Below are 18,247 nucleotides of genomic sequence, written 5' to 3'. Positions count from 1 at the left end.
TAACACTTTTTGGATTTCCATTTTTTTTTTATACAAGATAGAAATTCTACTCTAGCCTAATCTAAGTGTATATGTGTGTGAAACTCCCTCTTAGAGATTTGAACTCCGGCCCTTACCTAGGGATGAATCTAGATAGGGGCTAGGAGCCCCCTGGGCCAAAAAAAAAAAAAAATTAGCAAGTTAAAATTTTCAAAAAAAGAATATATATATATAGGCTTGGGCCCCTTAGTTTTTAGCTCAGGCCCCCCTCCCAAAAATCTTGAATTCCAAGCCCAGCCGGCCAACCCAAGAGGCAAGAGCCCATGACCCATGTAAAAAAAAAAAAAAAAAAAAAAAAAAAAAAAAAAAAAAAAAACCTAACGGAGAAAGTGAAAGACGAAGGAAAAATAAAAAGAAAGGAAATAGAGAGATAGTGAGGTGAGACAGAGAGATAGAGAGGCAAGACAGAGAGATAGAGAGGCAAGATAGAGAGATGGAGACTACCTACGCCCACGCCCATGTTGCTATAGCAGTACCCACGCCACGTTGACACTGATGCGAGACGGTGAGAGTCTACCTAGACCCAGTACGGCAGTACCCATGCCAACGCTGCCATTATCATGCGAGACGACGAGAGTCTCAACTGTCACCGCCGCCCACGCGAGCCCCATCTTGCCGCTGTCGTTGCCGGTTGCTTGAGCTTTCATAGGTATTTAATCTATGATCCTTTCCTAGTTTCCTCCAAAACCTAAAAAATAAATAAGATGTTTGTGCTTGCTTGTGGGGTGTTTGTGTTTTTATTGATGACTGATGATGAGTGATGAATTGATTACTGATGTTGGTGATTGTGATTCTATGAATTGAATCTGTGCTGTGGCCTGTGGTGTTTTTTTTTTTTTTTTTGGGCTTTTTGGCTTTGTGACTCTCTGTCGCTCTGTGTGTGTTTGTGACTCTCTCTCTTGTATTATATAGATAAGAGAGATAGAGAGAGAGTAGGGTTTGTAGAGATTACTCTGACTGGTTGTTTGTTCTTTCATCTTTGTTGACTAGTGGTTGGGCATGATAGGGACAAGTGACAGAAGAAAAAAAAAGGGTAAATTAAGAAAAAAATTTGTCAGTAGTGCAGAATAAATTTGTAGTGTTGGTAGTGCCGTAGTGGGATTGGGTTAGTGGGTCAATGTTAGAAAGATGGAGATAACACAAAGACAAAGATAAATAAAGGCAGACCAAAGACAAAAAGAAAAAAAAATCATATAATATAGAAAATTGTCACACAAATTTAATATATATGATTCTTATTTTATTTGTAAATCATGAAAAAATCAACTAGAATGCTTCAAAAGAAAATATTCAAATTCTTTTGAAGTCAACGTGGGATTGCCAATAGCTAATGTTGATATTCCAATTCTAGAAAATGTGGATGTTTCAATTCTAGAAAATATGCATTCTCCAATTTCAGAAAATGTCGATGTTCCAATCTCTCAAACACAATTTCAAAGAGTTGATCTTGATTCTTTGGATTATGATCTTGGAACACGCAAACAAATATGAGAATATCGTATTAATCAACGTGATGAAATTTGGGTATTTGTCTTAGTTGATAGTTTATTGATACTATATGGATGCGTATTTAAAATTTTTTTTTTGCTTATCTCCGACCCCCCCTAGCTTGAAATCCTGGATCCATCCTTGCCCTTACCCCCCACACCTCACAAGCACTTATACTTGTAAAGTGACCATCGCACCAAGACTGTGCGATGGTGATTTCCAATATTTTTGAATAGGGAAAAAATGTTATTTATTTATAGTGCATATGAAAATTCTCGTGCATCGCTCATATTAACAACTATTTCAAATAGAAACTGAAATAAGTTTAGTCTTTGACTAATGTTAGGGGCAATTAAAATTTACAAACTGTGAGCTTTGAAATACAAATAGATGAGATATCAATCACACAAGTTCACAAGTCAATTTGTAAATCTTTTGCAACAAAAAGCCCATTTGGTAATGTTGTTTTAGTAACATTGATTAAGTGTTATAAAAATATGTGTAGATAAAAAATATTGTGGAAATACATGTTGTATTGTTTAAACAACGAAAATTGTTCAAACAACACACAATTTGCATTTTGTTGTACTACCTTTACATTACTCAGGTGAGCAAGCTACTCACTAAACGACTTGTAGCATAGCTTTCTTTTTTTGTGACTATTCTTCGCGCTTAAACTCTACCAAACAGTAGCATGCCATATATTTCAGTTTCAGTTTCAATTTTCAAACCAAAACTCCATAGCCTCTCTCTCTCTCTCTTAATGGAAGAACTCGTACCGAGCTCGTCTGAACCTCTCTCTCCTCAAACCCTAGCTTCCTTCAGATCCTTCATCATAAACCCCTCCACTCCTCAATCCAAAATCTCCTCCATCTTCGAAACCCTAACTCGCTCTCTCCAACTCACTCCCGACTCACTCGTTCTCAACCTCCTCTCCGAACTCGCTTCCCGCCACTCCAACCTCTCGCACCTCGTCTTCGACTCGGTCCGTTCCAACGCGCTCCTCTCCTCTGAGTCGATTCGCCTCGCCGCCGAGTCACTTGACGCGCTCGCCTCGATATCAAACACCGATCCGACACTGTCCACCGCCATTGACGAGCTCGACGATCGGCTATTCGTTTCCCTCTGCTTCGGCCCCTCCGTGTCCGTACGGTCGTGGCTTCTCAGAAATGCAGAGAGGTTCAGAATTGGTCCGTATTTGTTGCTTACTCTGTTTCTAGGGTTTACTAAGGATCCGTACCCTTACGTGAGGAAAATCGCTCTGGATGGACTCGTCGGTGTGAGCAAGTCCGGTATAATCGAAGATCGCAGTATGATCAACGGTTGTTATTGCCGTGCAATTGAGCTTCTCGGTGATATGGAGGATCAAGTGAGATCAGCTGCGATTCGTACGGTGAGATATTAGTCACTGAATACTCTATGTTTTTATTTATTTGCTTAATTTCTTCATTGAAATTTGTGTATACTGCAATTTTGTTTTGCTTGAAATGTGAGTTGGTTTTGTGTTCAATGAAATTTGAATTAGTTATGGTCTTTGAATAGGCATTTTGATATTACTAATTAAAAATGCTCTCAATTTGAACTATTGTTATGGCACATTTTGGAGTTGCACAAATTGATTGAAATTTACCATGTATTAATGTTTTATCTAACAGTTAATGCTTGGGTACTATTTGAGTTACACTGAGATTATTTAGGATTTTGTATATGGTGAACTAGTTGAAATTTTTGGTTTATTAGCTCATATTATAGGTAAAAGGAAGCAGTATTCTTTTGAGTTTAACCAATGAGAACTAGAGCGCAAGGCTTATATGTTATTTGTTGAATGGGATTGGTGAAATGGTAGGTTTTTTACATTGTAATATGTAAGACTTGTGGATGAGTTTAATGCTAATGGATTTTTTCTACGTTGTTGATCCAGGTCAGTGCTTGGGGTCTGATACTTGTAGCATCCAACCTAGAGACAAAACTGTACTGGTCGGATGACTTATTTGTCAAGGTATTGATAAAGATTTTTGTTCTATAATTTATTTTATGTTGCACGTTTCTGCTAATGCAATACATTTGATCGTGTTATTGTTCCTGATGTATCAATGTGTGAATGCTTATGTAACTTTGTTGTAAGTAATTATGTTTTGTGGGATTACTTAACTGTCTTTGTTCATGGTGCTGCAGTAGTTTTATTGTTGCATCTTAAACAAATAGGACTTAATGGTTTGCTAATTTGGTTTTCTCAAGATAGATCAATTTGCAATTCCAGCCCATCAAGTAACCTTGTAAAAATTTGAAGAAACAAAGTCTACTTGTATTGAGGCAGTTAGACAGGAAGGAACTGTCCGTGGTGCTTATGTAACCTGTCCCCATTTTATCGCATAGGTGCTTGAGTTTTGTCTTAGGCATCTCATGAGTTTAACTGTATTGCATGATAGATGCTCTTTCTGTCTCTTCTTTCTTAGATTTCTTAATAACTATCCACACCTTGCAATTTTGATAGTTGCACTAACCTGATTGAGTCAAATTTTATCTAGGAGATCTTCACGGAAATAAATCGCACCCTTACCTTCCATCGGGTGAATGGTAGGACATCCCCTTCCTGTCATCTTGTCTCAATGTGAGTGTTCTTTTGTCCAATTATTGAAGCATTCTGTGGAGTTCTTACCATGATATCCCATGCATTGTGTATGCTTGCAGCTCTGTTCTATGGGACGTGATATGAGCATGGTGGTCCGGGTTGAAGCTTTTGATGCCCTTGGGAAGATAAATTTGGTATCTGAGGATATTCTTTTGCAAACCTTATCTAAGAGAGTCCTAGCAATCACAAAGGAAAAGAGATCCCTTGGGCAGTGCCCTGCCGAACAATTTGAAATATTGGCATCCAATGTAGCTGGAGTTTTGGTGCATGGGCTTGAGGATGAATTCTATGAGGTAACTTTTGTTGCCTGAGTTGTTGCACTCTACTCTTTCTATTATGTAGAACTGTGGATGTAGTGTTGATATAGGGGCATCTTTTTTATTTTTTAATCAATATAACCTCAGACCCTATCTTTCTTCTATAGATGCTTTTGTTGCCACTTGCCATGCTATTATGATTTGTGACACCGTTGTCATATGTGTGTGTGTGTTTTTGTAATAAATTGATTTTGTTGCCAATGTGCACTCTGATTGGGTTGGATTCTTCTTTTTACATTTTGTGCAATTATTCTCACCATATGAATACATCTTTTTTTAAGGTAGATAGTGGGGGAGAATACATCTGTTTTTTAGATACATTACTTTCGAAACCATGAGGTGATTTCCAGAGATCTTGTTTAAATTTTCTATTCAATATGGATTAGATCCACTTTCTCTTATGAGTTTTCTTTTGTTATGCTGCTGTTTGTGCTAAATCTGAAGGTTAGAAAGTCTGCCTGTCATTCCTTGCGCACACTTACCATCATCTCTGCTGAGTTTGCTGGTGAAGCATTAAACTTGTTAATGGATGTACTAAATGATGACTCAATGTTTGTCCGGTTAGAAGCTTTGGAAACTATGCTGCATATGGCAACCTGTGGCCATCTAAAGGTGCAAGGAACACACATGCACATGGTGAATTTCTGATCCTTCAGGAGATCCCTGATTAGATTTCCAATTATACTCGTATACTATTCTGATCATGTGCATAATGTTGATGTTGCAGTTTCTTGGCACTCTACTGGACAGTAATACGCTCATAAGATCTGCTACTAGGAAAATACTTAAACTGGTGAAGCTGCCAAATATAGAATTGTTTAGATTATCTTTTGATAGCCTCATTGAAAATTTGGAAAAACATCCACAGGTTTGCTTTGCCGGACTCGTCAAACTTCCATTTTTTCCCCATTCCCTTTTCTGTTATCTCTTGACTGATTCATATCACTTCTTCACAGGATGAAGCTGACATATTCTCTGTTTTGTTTCACACTGGTTGTAATCATGGGAAATTTGTTGTCTCCACTATCAATGAGGCTTCGGAGGAGGTTAGCATTGTTTTGAATCTTCTTCTGCTGTATTTGTTATCTAGATATTCATGACCATCTGTGCCCCAAGTGGGGTTTTATTATTATTTTTATTTTTTTTTGGGGGGGTGGGGGGAGAGAGCAGAAGGTGTCTGAAGTAAAAACTTAATCATTATCTGGCAAAGTATTTAAAAAAACACAGCAAGTTTTATCATGTTATACTTTTCCATGCTAAATACTACTGAAAAGTCCTCTCAGTCAGGCCATTGTTATGTCTTATTGGGTTTGAAGTGTGGAATACAACATATTCCATTATTATTTTTAGTAAAATATGAAAAAATAAGTCAGATAAAGATGGCATTAAACAGCAATGGAAGTAAAACCTAGAATCACAGTTCAAATCTTTCTAGTTTGATCTCGCATTCTTTTTATTATCATTTCTGTTTTTCAAGTTTGTTTCTATTCATCAATGGTATGAATTTCTTTTTCAAATGTGTCCTTTTTTTGGGGGGGTAAACCCCTTTTTAGCTCAGCTGCAGACTTTGGTATCTATGAGATAAATTTATTGATTTTTTAATCATAATCTGTCTTTCCTTTTACTTCAGATAGATCAAGCTTCTGAAGGTAAGTTGGGCTTTGATAGCGCAAGGGTGGCTGCATTACTAGTTCTGGCCATTTCAGCTCCACTCTCACATGGAGAGCATGTTTGCAGTATCCCACCTAGAATATTTTCTTATGCTGTTACATTGCTAGGAAGGATCTCTCGTGCTTTAACTGATATTATGGATCAAAATGCCCTTTTGGCTTACTTGTCTCAATGCAGTATATCAACAACATTCTCTGCCACAGAGTTAAACATCAGAAGGGGGGAGCCATGCTTACCTGTAGCTAATATTGAGATTCCAAATGACACTAGCAATGAGATTGATGGTTCTACTAGGACATCATCGCAGCAAGAAAAAGATGGGGCTTCCAAACTTCAGTCTTGGACAATGAGGGAGCCATTGGAATTAGCAGCTCCACTGGGAGAATTCCAGGTCGAGGTTCGTGATGAAGTAATGAAGCCCATAAATCTTATCCTTGCAAAGGTCAAAGATATTTGGCCATCAATACATTCAGGGTTCACCAACGAAGTACTAAGGACTCTGAGGTTGTAATATTGTATTACTTTCTGTTGAAATGTTTTCTGGTTATACATAGGGGTGTTAACATGTTTTATCTTCATGCATGGGGTAGTGCTTTATATATGGGTCCTAAGTCTTAAACCCTGCTTTTAAAATTTTGCTTAGCCTTCTGTATTTTTAGCTGTATATCATTTTAAGTCCGTGTGGGAAGACATGGGAGGTTCTCAGCTTTAGAGGTGGATCAATCTGTTATATTGCCCTAAGCGTAGGGTGCTTAATTAAGAAAGAGACATTGGTTGGTTCATGGGATTGAGTGACATCTGTCTTCTCAGGGTGGGTCTTGCATGATTAACCTTCTGAATTATGTACGTGGATTTGATTTTAAAAAATTTTGATATCTCAATTTTGAATGGCCAAAAAATTTAAAATGTTTGATATCATGCTCCTTTTCCCATGCATGTCCTTGATTGCCAGATTTGTTTACAACTTTAATATAAGATCCTTTTTCCCACCCTTTAATGCAGGAATTTCAAGGAAGAATTGGCAACATTCACCTCAGACTCACTTGGGACTATTGGTGCTGTAGCATTTACATTACAATATCTCCAGGTAATTAAGCAGCTTGCAAAGGTATGGGAACACTTCCTGCCTGCAAAAAAGCTTTGTTCTTCTGGGTTGGGAGAACTGGACCTTATATTGGGAAAACTAGACATGAGGCTTAGAGAACTGAGAAGTAGGTTTACTGGGTTGTCTATGGAACAGGAGTTGCAAATCTTGGAGCTGGTACTTCTGACCTGTACTCTCAGGTTGTGTAAAGTTGAAATCTGCTGCCATTTTGCTACTTTGAAAAAGCTATCTACTACAGTGTCACGTGTTGAATCCATTCTCAAATCAGCAAATATTGAACCAACCATTTTCATTAGTGAGGTTGGAAAATTGCTCTGCCTAAATGAAATGTCTAGTAGTGAAGCTTCCTGCAATCCATTTATGTTCAAGGAATTGCTTAAACATTTCTCCCTTTCACAGTTTGTGCTTTGCGGAAGACTAAATCAGATAAAGGCAGAACTGACTATTCCTGATAATGACTCTGAAAATCCTCTTCCTTTTGTTTCACGACTACCTGTTGGTATACCATGTGACATTACTCTTCATAATACATCAAATGAGAATAAATTGTGGCTGAGAATGAGTATGGATGACGAGTCAACTCAGTTTGTCTTTTTGGATTTGAACCTCTTTGGAAGCAGTGATGAGGTAAGGAAATTCACATATGTTGCGCCCTTTTACAAAACCCCCAATGCAATTTCTTTCACGTTGAGGGTCTGTATGGGTATGGAATGCTTGTTTGAGGATGTTCTGTCTGTCAAAAAATACGGGGGTCCAGAACGTGAGCTAACATATCTTTGCCAAGAAAGGGAAGTTCATCTCTCCATGATCAGTGAACACTGAATGGTTAATTTTATCTTGCCATGGCAATTCAAAACATTATTCTCTCTCAATCTAAGCTATCTGCTATCTAAGAATCAATGGATCAAATGACGGTAGACCTTATGGTCATTTCACTCATCTGGAAGGCCTGAGAAAGATATTCATCTTGCTTAAGGGAATATCTTGCTTAAGGGTCTAGACCAGCTTTATATGGAATAAGGTTAGGCTTATTTTTAACTGGAGACGAGTCATTGATTTTCAAGCACTGGAGAACAGTTGATTTTTGTAAGAAAGCTGAAGATATAGGAGCCAGCTCATTTATGCATAAACCTCCAATTTTATTTCAAGAATCACTTCTGGTTACCTCTCCCCTCTTTCAAGTTGTTTGCTTGGCCATTTCATTGAAGTTGGATGCCATGGAAGCATTTATCATAAATGTATGTTTCAACCCTTAAGTTTAAATCTTTTATTTGAATACCTTTTTTCCTCAATCTTCATATCTGTGATTACTTGTTTGCTAGGTCGGTGCATTCTAAAAGCCTAAAATGGTGAAAGAATTCATATATTTTCAGCTGTGGAAATTCGCATGGTATGTCTCAAGTATGAAGTATGGGCTGATCTTTTAAGAAGATGATGGAAGAACTGCTTGTTCCTCTGACTTTGTTCTGAAAATCCTATTTAATATCTAGTCCTCTTAAAGATGCCCGCTTTTGCATTGTTGTTGAACATGGAAGCGTTGGAATCTTCCGGATCAGTGCTTTTGTATTGTGCAGTGGTCAGCTTTGGCCCTTCAAATGTTTTCTTCCCTTTTTTTTTTTCGTATTGATAATTTAATCGTTATGTAAGTTTATATACACTAGGTTTTGAAGGGGAAAACAGAAGTGGTATATAGTTTACTCTACTCGAAAATACCCTTCTTCCTGATGTTATAAATTATTAAGGCACTTTTTGCATTGCGGCATCCTCTTCACATCTTGTTTAGTATTGTTTAGGTGATTTTGTAAAAAAATTAAACCAACTAAATGAATATGAAAGTGAGAAAGTGATGTTACTCTAGTTATAATTTGTCACCATAGCCATGAATTGAATAGTTGGGAAAAGACGATGATCAATATAAGGTTTAAAACTAAGGAAAAAAGACCTATATATATATATATATCCATTTATCTTTGAAATTGGAGACAAGCCAAACATACTATGTCTCCAATTCCAAAAATAAATGGGAATGTTCAGTCTTAATCATGATTTACACACCCCACAATGTTTTTATTTTGGTCGATGTCATCACACCTAACTACATTCATGCTGGAATATCTCAGTCTAGATATTCACAGCTGACCGCTGTACTCATGGTTGCATAATGATATACTCGAATATCAAATTGAGCGGGTTTCTTACTAAAAAGATTTGGTAGGAAATAACAAAAGTTGATGACTACGCTATATTTACTAAGATATGGGATTCACGCTAAAGCTAGAATATTTTCTGACGTATGTCCATTCATCCCATGGCCTTCCACAAAAACAAAATGGCTGAGACGATTCTATAAAGTGCCTATCTTAATGGCCATCAGGCCCATCACTCAATCAACCTATCGTTCTATACAAATGAATAGTATCAATACCGTGAAAGTGCCCTAGGTATTGCACCCGGATAGGATGAATTGTACCAGATGCAATATCCTAAGTATTACACGGAATTTTAAATCCCTTTCATAACAATAGCTGACAGGAAGCACCTTTTCCCAATGGTCGTTGTCTGAGTTTCTTGCCAACCCTGACCATCCTTGTAAGTTTCAACCTGTCGAATTGCAATTGAAACTCAGCAGAATATTGATGAGATTTAAAAAAAGGAAAGGGTAAATATAACACACCATGTGGTACACCCTTAAAACATGAGTTACGTTGCGCTATATTTTATGATGCTTAGTTCCCACGAGGCATTTTCATAAACTTTAACTAAAATTGATAATGTTGTAAGTGCTAACATTATCTATTGAAAAAAGAATTATATAAAAATATTTCTAGTTCCCTCTCTAACTTTCTACTTCAATCCTTATTTGGGGTTTGTGTATTCACACAACTTAAACGTAGAATGATTTTTTTTTTTTTTTTTTTTCCTTTTTCCCTTAAACTCTTTTTCAATACGTGATGTTGATGCTTGTCACATCATCCTAGCTGGAGCTAACCATATGGGAGGTAAAAGTGTCTCAAATAATGCATAAAGTAGTTCCATATTTTAAAGATATATCACGTGGTATCTGTAATTTGATCTTTAAAAATTAAAAAAAAAAAAAAAAAAAAAAGAGGAAAAAGAGAAAAAAAAAAAAGAGCACGAGGGAAACCATAGCAAAATGTAACTTACCGTCTCAAGAATGTTTTGGCCAACTTTAATCCCTCCCATTACAAAGATAGATTCGTTGATGACACCAGCAGCAAAATATCCCCTAGGATTTTTCATTGGTTCCCCACTCATCCATGACCCAAGACGGGGATCAAATATTTCAACACTTGAAACCATTCTACTTCCATCAAATCCACCAAGAGCATATCTGGGAAAAAAAAGAAGGCGGTTATAGTGAAAGACATAAATGTGCTGAGATTAAAATATAAAAATCCAATTGAATGTGTGTAAAAGAAGGCGGTTATGGTGAAGACATAAATGTGCTGAGATTAAAATATAAAAATCCAATTGAATGTGATTTAACACGTGCTTGAAGTCCATAATCCCACCCCCCCCCCCCCCCTACATAACACTCAAATGACATTAAATTCTTCTCAAAAGTGATTGGTGGATCTTTCCAGAGCTGTCCTGAATCATTATCAGCACATCAAACTGGAATTAGGTATCTCCGATGCATGGACGTTATTTCGCAACTTGGCATTAGTGTAGCTCTCCATATTGGATAAATGTTAAACTATTTATTTCTTATTTTCTATGTGAAATTTCCTATCACAATAAAAAAAAAAATAAAAAAAAAAAGTATAAAAAAGTAGTAGCAAACTTAGTAATATGAATTCCTCAACTGAAGATTAATACATATAGCTTCCCAGATAGCTAATGTTGGACAGAATGAGTTGTATCCAATATTCATATCTAATCTAGTACACAAGCATGCATTTCTTTAGACACCTATGTGAAAGGCCATTGATAGGGTAAAAATAAAATAATTAAAAAAAAAAAAAACTTACAACTTTTCATTCAAAATAACCAGGGAATGGCTGCCCCTCTTTGTATTCATACTCGCAATTTTGGTCCAAGAGTGTTCTCTAGGGTCAAATCTTTCAGCAGACCTGAGTCAGTAGAAAATTTCAATGAACCTTTGATACAGAATGTACATGTAAAAATAAAAAAAGAAAAGATTTCAGATGCAATTGATCTTTTGTTTTATTCTCTCTTTAATGTATTGAAACCTTCTCAAACTATTATGTCTTTCATTTGGTTTGTGTGTGTTTGTGTGTGTATGCCTCCTTTTTTTCTCAAGTGCATTATGCCTACATGTAACATGCGTGTGAGGGATGTGCACCCACAATTGTTGTTCTGGGAAAAACATATAGATATGTTCTTATGAATATATCTCTAAGTTCATACATGTAGATGTGAACATACAGGTTTAGAGAGAAACTGAACCAAAGAAAAGATCATTCCTAAATACAGCTATGATCTCAAAGTAGTAAGCAGTTTGGTCAGCAAACCAGTGATATCTTACATCAAGTAATCCTTCCCATCATAACCACCAGAAGCATAAAGAGCGCTGTTCAGTTCCACTGCACCAACAGCGAAGCGCTGGAAAAATAAAAGCATACCCGATGAAAAAGTGTTGATAAGTTTGCACAAACATAAATAATTTGAGGAAAAAAAAAGGATGTACCTTAAGGAAAAGAAACACAAAAATAAGAATGAGGCTTGATTTAAGCAACACAAGTGACTGAAAAACAAGCAAGCTAAACAATCTATAATACCTTTTGTAGCATTGACCGTGTTGGGATCCATCTTCCAATGTCCAAATCAAGCATTTCAACATTTGAAAAGCATTCCACATTGTTCCCCCCACCAATGGCAAATATTTTGTTATCTATAGTAGCTCCAGCTAAACTTCCCTTTTTCTGATTCAGTGAAGGGCGTGAGGTCCACTGATCATTTGCTAGGCTGTATGACTCAACTTCATAGAAAGATGATAAAAAAAAATGTTAGCAAAAGTTTAAATTCCAGTAAGAAAAACAGTTTAAAATATTTGGTCCGAGCTCACACCTGTGTCATACCACTCCGAACCATCTTGACCTGAACCACCTCCAAATACGTAAAGATCATTATTCAACTGTGCAGCCGAAAAATATGAACGGGCACAGCTCATTGGCTTAAGAGATTTGATCACATCATGAGAAGGATAATATGAATCTAATGATGACAACCATGATTTACCATCATATCCTCCTACTAGAAATACTGACTCATTATGATCCAAATGGAGCTCATCAATCACCTCACTAACTGACTCATTATGATCCAAATGGAGCTCATCAATCACCTCACTAACTGACTCATCATGATCCAAATGGAGCTCATCAATAACCTCATTAACTGACTCATTCTGATCCAAATGCAGCTCATCAATCTCCTCACTAGCTGACTCATTATGATCCAAATGGAGCTCATCAATCACCTCACTAACTATCTCATTAACAAGTGCCACAGAAGGATTGGACTCAGGTTCCAACATCATCAAACAACAATCTTTCAACCGCTGAATTTCCCTTTCAGCCTCCATCTGAATAACCATTGTAAAAGGTGTTCATCCAAACATTACAAAGAGAAGCATGATAGGGGGGAAAATATATATGTGCAGTTTCAAGTTTCAAGAAAAGAGTCATAGCATAAGCTCAAAGCTTCTGGCATTTGGACTAGTTTAATTTCAAACAAAAAGTCTAGAAAAATGAACTGTACATTACTCAGCACTTATAATAACTGGGTTTTGATCTATGAGACTCTGTTGACAGTTATGTTAACATGTACATCATCTGCCAAATTAAAGATTTCCAGAAGAACAGTTTATATTTAATTTCTCCTCCAAGCTTCTTCTATGTTCAAGGGCCTAAATTTTATTTAACTGCACAATCAACCATTCATAGCCAATTTTTACTATGCTTTTCTTCACACTGGTAGGAGTGTCATCTATACATGGTTTATTAAATTCATTCAACCTTGAATAAGCATCTATAAAAAAAATAGTCCTAATATTTTGCAGAATCTATTTAAGTTCTCACTTTCTCCTTTATCTGACATTTTTTGTTCCTATTATGAGTCAAAATTATTGCATACAACAAATGCCTAATACAAAAAAAAAAAAAAGAAAAAAAAAAAAAAAAAAGAACTCACCATAAACAGGATACAAACACTCAACAACTGACAAGAACAGATCAAACTAAAACCAGAAAACAACCCAGATTGTTATAACTCAACCCCTTAGAAAAAAAAAAAAAAACAGTAATTCCCACACAAATCCAGCAACACCTCTCTTCATTACCAAGCTCCTAGCAATTCTCAAGCTGACTTTTCTGATATCCTTCTACCTAAATTTTTATGAACTCTGAGATTTTTTGTTTATATTATTTATAAACTCCTTATTATAGAAGAATCTCTGGTGCAACTTCTTGTAAAGCCGTCATTGAAGAAAAATTCAAATGGTCCTATCCATATACATCAAGGTAGCCAGAGAAACATAAAATATATATATATATATATATTTAACATGCATTTGAACATGCCATGGAAATTAAAAAGGACCATTATTTTATTTAACTTCATAGAGAAATCTATCACTCTAATTAAGGCCATTACCAAAAAAGCAGTCATCAACAACAAAAATAATAAACTAGAAACAGAAACATTCATGAGAAGTTCAAACAGAAGTCATAACATCAATTTGACTGTCAACAGCAGTTCTCAAATGGCCACGTACAAGTTCCTTAAAATGCCAATCAGAATAAGATTGAGCCACTAAATTCCCATGGGCTGATCAAACAAACCCTCAATGCTTGTTTTTCATTTTACTAATTTAAACATCCAAGATAAGGGCTAAAAACATTCAAAGAAAATGGAAAATTTTAAAATTAAGAATATGGCAAGGAAGTACCAGCTTCTGCTCCAAAATACTCGTCTTCTGAATTTGTTCTGTTCTAAAGGCCTTTAGCTCTTGCACCTCTTGAATCAACTATGTATGAACATAAGAACATATGAGAATGGTGGTAAACAAAACCAGACTAAGATGCCATGAATAGAAGTTATAGAATGTGGACAATTGACATACTCCAATACCTGAGCTATGATCAACTGACCCTCAGATGATGAATGAAGACACTCTTCATTCTTCTCTTCTACACCCGTTGGTTCCACTTGAAAACCTTTGTCCTCCAACTGAATACCATTCAGAACAGCAGTATCGTCTACATAACCTGACATTGGAACAGCCAATTCTTTTCTTTCGATTGGTAAGTCACACACAGGACCATTGGGCCTTGAACCTATGACTTGACCCTCCACCTGACTATTACAGGGGAAGGAGGTGCCATTTGAGCTAGAGCTCACTGGCTGAAGTGACAATTCTTTCAATTTCATGAATATAATGTCTTTCTCATCTTGTTTAACTAGCTTTGTGTCCAAGCGAGCTCCCAATGGCTGGTTATTTCCATCAAACGAAGAAGCAACAACTGTAGAATCTGATTTCCAACTAGAGTAATTCGAATGCTCAGTTTCCAAAGAAAGTGGCTTAAAACCTTCTCCTTCCTCTCCAGCGTCATTTGGGGGAAGTGCTTGAAAAATAGTTTTCCACTTTGCAGTATTCTGTGGTACAGAAGCACTTGGAGCAACCACTAAAGATGATAATAATGACATGAGCCTACTTGCTTGAGCATGATCTAGCTCAAACCAGAAATGGTTCTGAGAGTAATAGTTGTCAGAAATTATTGGTTTAAACTGATTTTCAAGTAGTGGTTGGCACCGTAGGCGGACACGAATCTGAACCTTTTAAGTAAAATGCAGTGCAATATCAATACTAGACCCATATCTTCAGTCAAATCCAACGTATATCTCAAAATAATTAGACCATATATGAGGAAATTTCATATGATACCTGTGCAGGATATGATGTCCTCTCTGAACCATCAGTGGTCCAGCCATAGGGGTTAATATTCATTTGGCCATTGCTAGCAGCCTCAAAGATTCCATGAAGTTTTCTATCATTGTAGTTGAATAGGAACAGCGGCAAGCCAGGATCAATATTCTTCACATATGAAAAGTGTTGAGCTGGTAAGCCTGTCAAATGAAGAATATATCTCATTATTATTAGAGCCAAAACTAGGACTAAAATGTTAAATCATCAGTAACCACATTACCCACAAATTAATAAGATTTATAGCTCAAAATTTAAAAAATATGTGCTTCACTTTTCTACAAATCATGGTCCATGCCACCGCCACCACCAGGAAGCATTAAGCTGTGACCTAATCAGAGCTGAGCTCACAATAGAAACTCCCAAAACTCCCTCATACACCTTTGCTCTGCCACTGCCAAACCCAAATCCCCATTGCCACCGAAAACCCAACTCATCACATCACCTCCTCATCCAATCACCTCATCAAAACAACCAAATTTGGACACCACTAGAATTCTAGGCTCACGGATCCTGTGTACAAAATCTCACTCAATGAAAAAATTGTCCCCCCCCCCCCCCACCCTACCCTGCGGGTACTGTCTTTGTAGCCAAGCTAGGTTTGACCATTTTGGGAAATTTTAAAGCTAGAATTGCCTTCTATCAACCAATTTGTAAGTTTTACTTGCCATTGAGCTCAAGCTCAACTAGAACCTTCTAGCTAGGTGGAGAGTAAGGTTGTGGGTTCAAGACCCTTCAGGTTCTTGTGTAACTTTAAAAAAAAAAAAAAAAAAAAAAAAAAAAACTTATTCTGTGTTTAGATCAGATTTTGGGAGCATCTATCACAGTTTGATGCTGATTTTATCATTAATTATTGGTGGTTTTGTGAAATTTTGGTCATGGATTCAACCATGGTGCTCGCTTGTGTTATTTTGCTTAATTGTATAAGGTGTGTTGATTAAGGCTCTATTTTGGGCTTTTGTGAACATTCCTAGAGTATGGAGGGAGAGACAGATCTGGTAGTTGTGTGGTTTATTTTGAGAATTTTTATGTTTTTTTTTTAAGGTTGGGGCCACTAGGCAGAGGTAAGTTGCAGAAGCATAATATAAAGAACCTTAGTAGGATAAAATGTCACTTTTTAAACCATGGGTAGGCAAGGTGAAACTGCCAAAAACCACATATGGATAAAGTTTAGTTATCCCTATTAAGAAAGGCTTCACATTGCAAAACAAAAATTGAAAGCTCAAAAAGAAAAGAAAATGCAAAATCAGGTTGGTGGACATGCAACAAAGGCAGATGAGATGACTAACCAAAGAGTTGTTTAAATAAGCATTCTTTCATGGTACTGTTCTTGCAACCAAATATGACACCACCCAGGTGACTCTTACTCAAATTTCTGACAGCTGTAGAGCCATTCACTGACTTTGGAGAAGGTGCGTTTTCATTAACAATAGATGTTTGTGTTTTCCTCCCCGCACCCATTCTGCAATCTAGAGGCAAATCTATATTAAAAAAAATTCAGATAACAAATGGAGATTACTGATTAAAACAGCCATAGGGGACTAAACAACAACCACCAAACCTTATTCCAAAATTTACAAGTTATTACATTACACATATTTAATTGATGATGGTAGGATTATTGATTAAAGACCATAGGACACAAAACAACAACAATGACAACCAAGCCTTGGTCCCAAAATTTTGGGGTTAGCTATAGATATAGATTAATAAATGAACAAGAGTTGAAAAGACATCCATTATTCCAACCAATTCGAAGTCATTAAACCGCATTAATAAGCATTAAAAATTAATTTAGACAATTCATTAGAAGATAGGTTTTCATGTAACTTGTCCAAATTAATCGGCACAAGCTTGAGACACATGGCATGCAATTAATGCAAGTAATGAATATACAACTGGTGTCTTAGCCTGAAGATAAAAGGCAATCATCATTGAACGGACATCGTCAGTTCAAGATTCAACTCCTATCAAAGCTATTAAAACGACCACTTATTATAAGCTTGAAGCCTAACTCCTATGTCAACATCAACAATAAGCAACATTTCAACTATAGCTCGGAAAAATCATATAAAATATCAGTGCTTGATACTATAATCCCAATCTTGTTTTCAAATATCATCCACCAGACATTCAGACAATACAAAAAGAATGATACTAAAATTAACAAAAACAAACAAAGAACCATCGTATTTCAAGAATTAGTAACACATATTCAGTATACTACACAAACAAACACACATCATTCATAAGAAAACCACACAATCTATAAACAAATAGCATCAAAAATCTAATACTCAACGATTAAATCCTAGACGTACCAAATGGCTATGAAATCAGAAATCGCAAAGAGACATATCACAAAGATTTCAACAAGTAATAAACAATTAGCACTAAAATTATTCTGCAATTCGCATAATCCAACAGTTCAAAACCCTAGAAATCCATAAAACTCCGATACTGAAAAGAAATTGAAATTTCAAAAACTAAACTAAACGAAGTTGATCACATTAATTAGAACCAATCCATTTCAGAAAGAAAAATAAAAATCATAGCATTGTTCTTCTTTCTTGTTCAGGAAAAACTTCGAAGCGAAGCGAAGAAAAATTTAAGAGAGAGAGAGAGAGACGTACTGTGAGAGTGAAGGTTTTGCTTGTTTGTTTTTGGAAATGAAAAAAAGCTTCGGAGAGAGGGAGAGAGAGTGTGAGAGAGGTCACGCTAAAAGCGCGAAATGATAACCGAGAGTGACTTGTATGTATATAGCTGTTAAAACTTGAAACTTAAAGACGAAGTGGAAAGTGGAAACACAGACAACACATTACACAAACAATATACACACGCTGCTTCCGCTTCCTGATTCGTTTTTTTTTTTTTTTTTTTTTTTTTTTTTTTTTTTTTTTTAACAGTACTAGCTTAAACACTCCTCAGGTACTATTTTACAACCCAAGCCACTTAAAATCTACTGGTTTATAAATTTGAAAAAATTTGCAACCTATGAACAGTAAGTTGTAAAAAAAATATTATTT

The 18,247-nt window shown here is 36.2% G+C and overlaps 2 protein-coding genes across 3 annotated transcripts; one reads left to right on the top strand and one right to left on the bottom strand.

The window, feature by feature from the left end:
- Positions 1-2,126: 2,126 nt before the first annotated feature.
- LOC115953082 (protein SIEL) lies at positions 2,127-9,023 on the top strand. 2 transcript variants are annotated; one of them, XM_031070563.1, is made up of 10 exons: positions 2,127-2,920; positions 3,449-3,526; positions 4,219-4,452; positions 4,921-5,112; positions 5,204-5,344; positions 5,433-5,522; positions 6,107-6,651; positions 7,150-7,234; positions 7,388-8,490; positions 8,575-9,023. In XM_031070563.1, exons 1-9 carry the CDS (start codon positions 2,222-2,224, stop codon positions 8,072-8,074), a joined length of 2,751 nt encoding a protein of 916 aa, XP_030926423.1. In that variant the 5' UTR covers positions 2,127-2,221; the 3' UTR covers positions 8,075-8,490; positions 8,575-9,023. The 2 variants fall into 2 exon arrangements, with proteins under 2 accessions (XP_030926423.1, XP_030926422.1); XM_031070562.1 differs by having other exon boundaries at positions 2,129-2,920; positions 7,150-8,490.
- A 404-nt stretch (positions 9,024-9,427) lies between these two features.
- LOC115953766 (kelch-like protein 12) lies at positions 9,428-18,023 on the bottom strand. The gene is made up of 11 exons (XM_031071561.1): positions 17,855-18,023; positions 16,511-16,690; positions 15,183-15,364; positions 14,369-15,073; positions 14,187-14,264; positions 12,305-12,821; positions 12,016-12,215; positions 11,763-11,839; positions 11,245-11,346; positions 10,418-10,604; positions 9,428-9,853 (listed from the first exon to the last, which is right to left on the bottom strand). Exons 2-11 carry the CDS (start codon positions 16,680-16,682, stop codon positions 9,755-9,757), a joined length of 2,319 nt encoding a protein of 772 aa, XP_030927421.1. The 5' UTR covers positions 16,683-16,690; positions 17,855-18,023; the 3' UTR covers positions 9,428-9,754.
- Positions 18,024-18,247: the final 224 nt, after the last annotated feature.

This window comes from Quercus lobata, chromosome 7, assembly GCF_001633185.2.
Source record: "Quercus lobata isolate SW786 chromosome 7, ValleyOak3.0 Primary Assembly, whole genome shotgun sequence".
Lineage (NCBI taxonomy): Eukaryota > Viridiplantae > Streptophyta > Magnoliopsida > Fagales > Fagaceae > Quercus > Quercus lobata.
The sequence above is the reverse complement of the archived record's forward strand: the minus strand, read 5'-3'. Positions and strand labels throughout refer to the sequence as shown.

What these genes read in the sequence shown, in the direction of transcription:
- LOC115953766 (XM_031071561.1), bottom strand. Translation starts at nt 16,682, where the DNA reads ATGGGTGCGGGGAGGAAAACACAAACATCTATTGTTAATGAAAACGCA. An exon ending in CTTATTTAAACAACTCTTTG is followed by an intron (nt 15,365 to 16,510) that starts GTTAGTCATCTC and finishes TTCATTTGACAG; the next exon opens with GCTTACCAGCTCAACACTTT. An exon ending in GTATTTTGGAGCAGAAGCTG is followed by an intron (nt 12,822 to 14,186) that starts GTACTTCCTTGC and finishes ATGGTTATTCAG; the next exon opens with ATGGAGGCTGAAAGGGAAAT.
- LOC115953082 (XM_031070562.1), top strand. Translation starts at nt 2,222, where the DNA reads ATGCCATATATTTCAGTTTCAGTTTCAATTTTCAAACCAAAACTCCAT. An exon ending in CGGATGACTTATTTGTCAAG is followed by an intron (nt 3,527 to 4,218) that starts GTATTGATAAAG and finishes GTATGCTTGCAG; the next exon opens with CTCTGTTCTATGGGACGTGA. An exon ending in TCAATGAGGCTTCGGAGGAG is followed by an intron (nt 5,523 to 6,106) that starts GTTAGCATTGTT and finishes CTTTTACTTCAG; the next exon opens with ATAGATCAAGCTTCTGAAGG.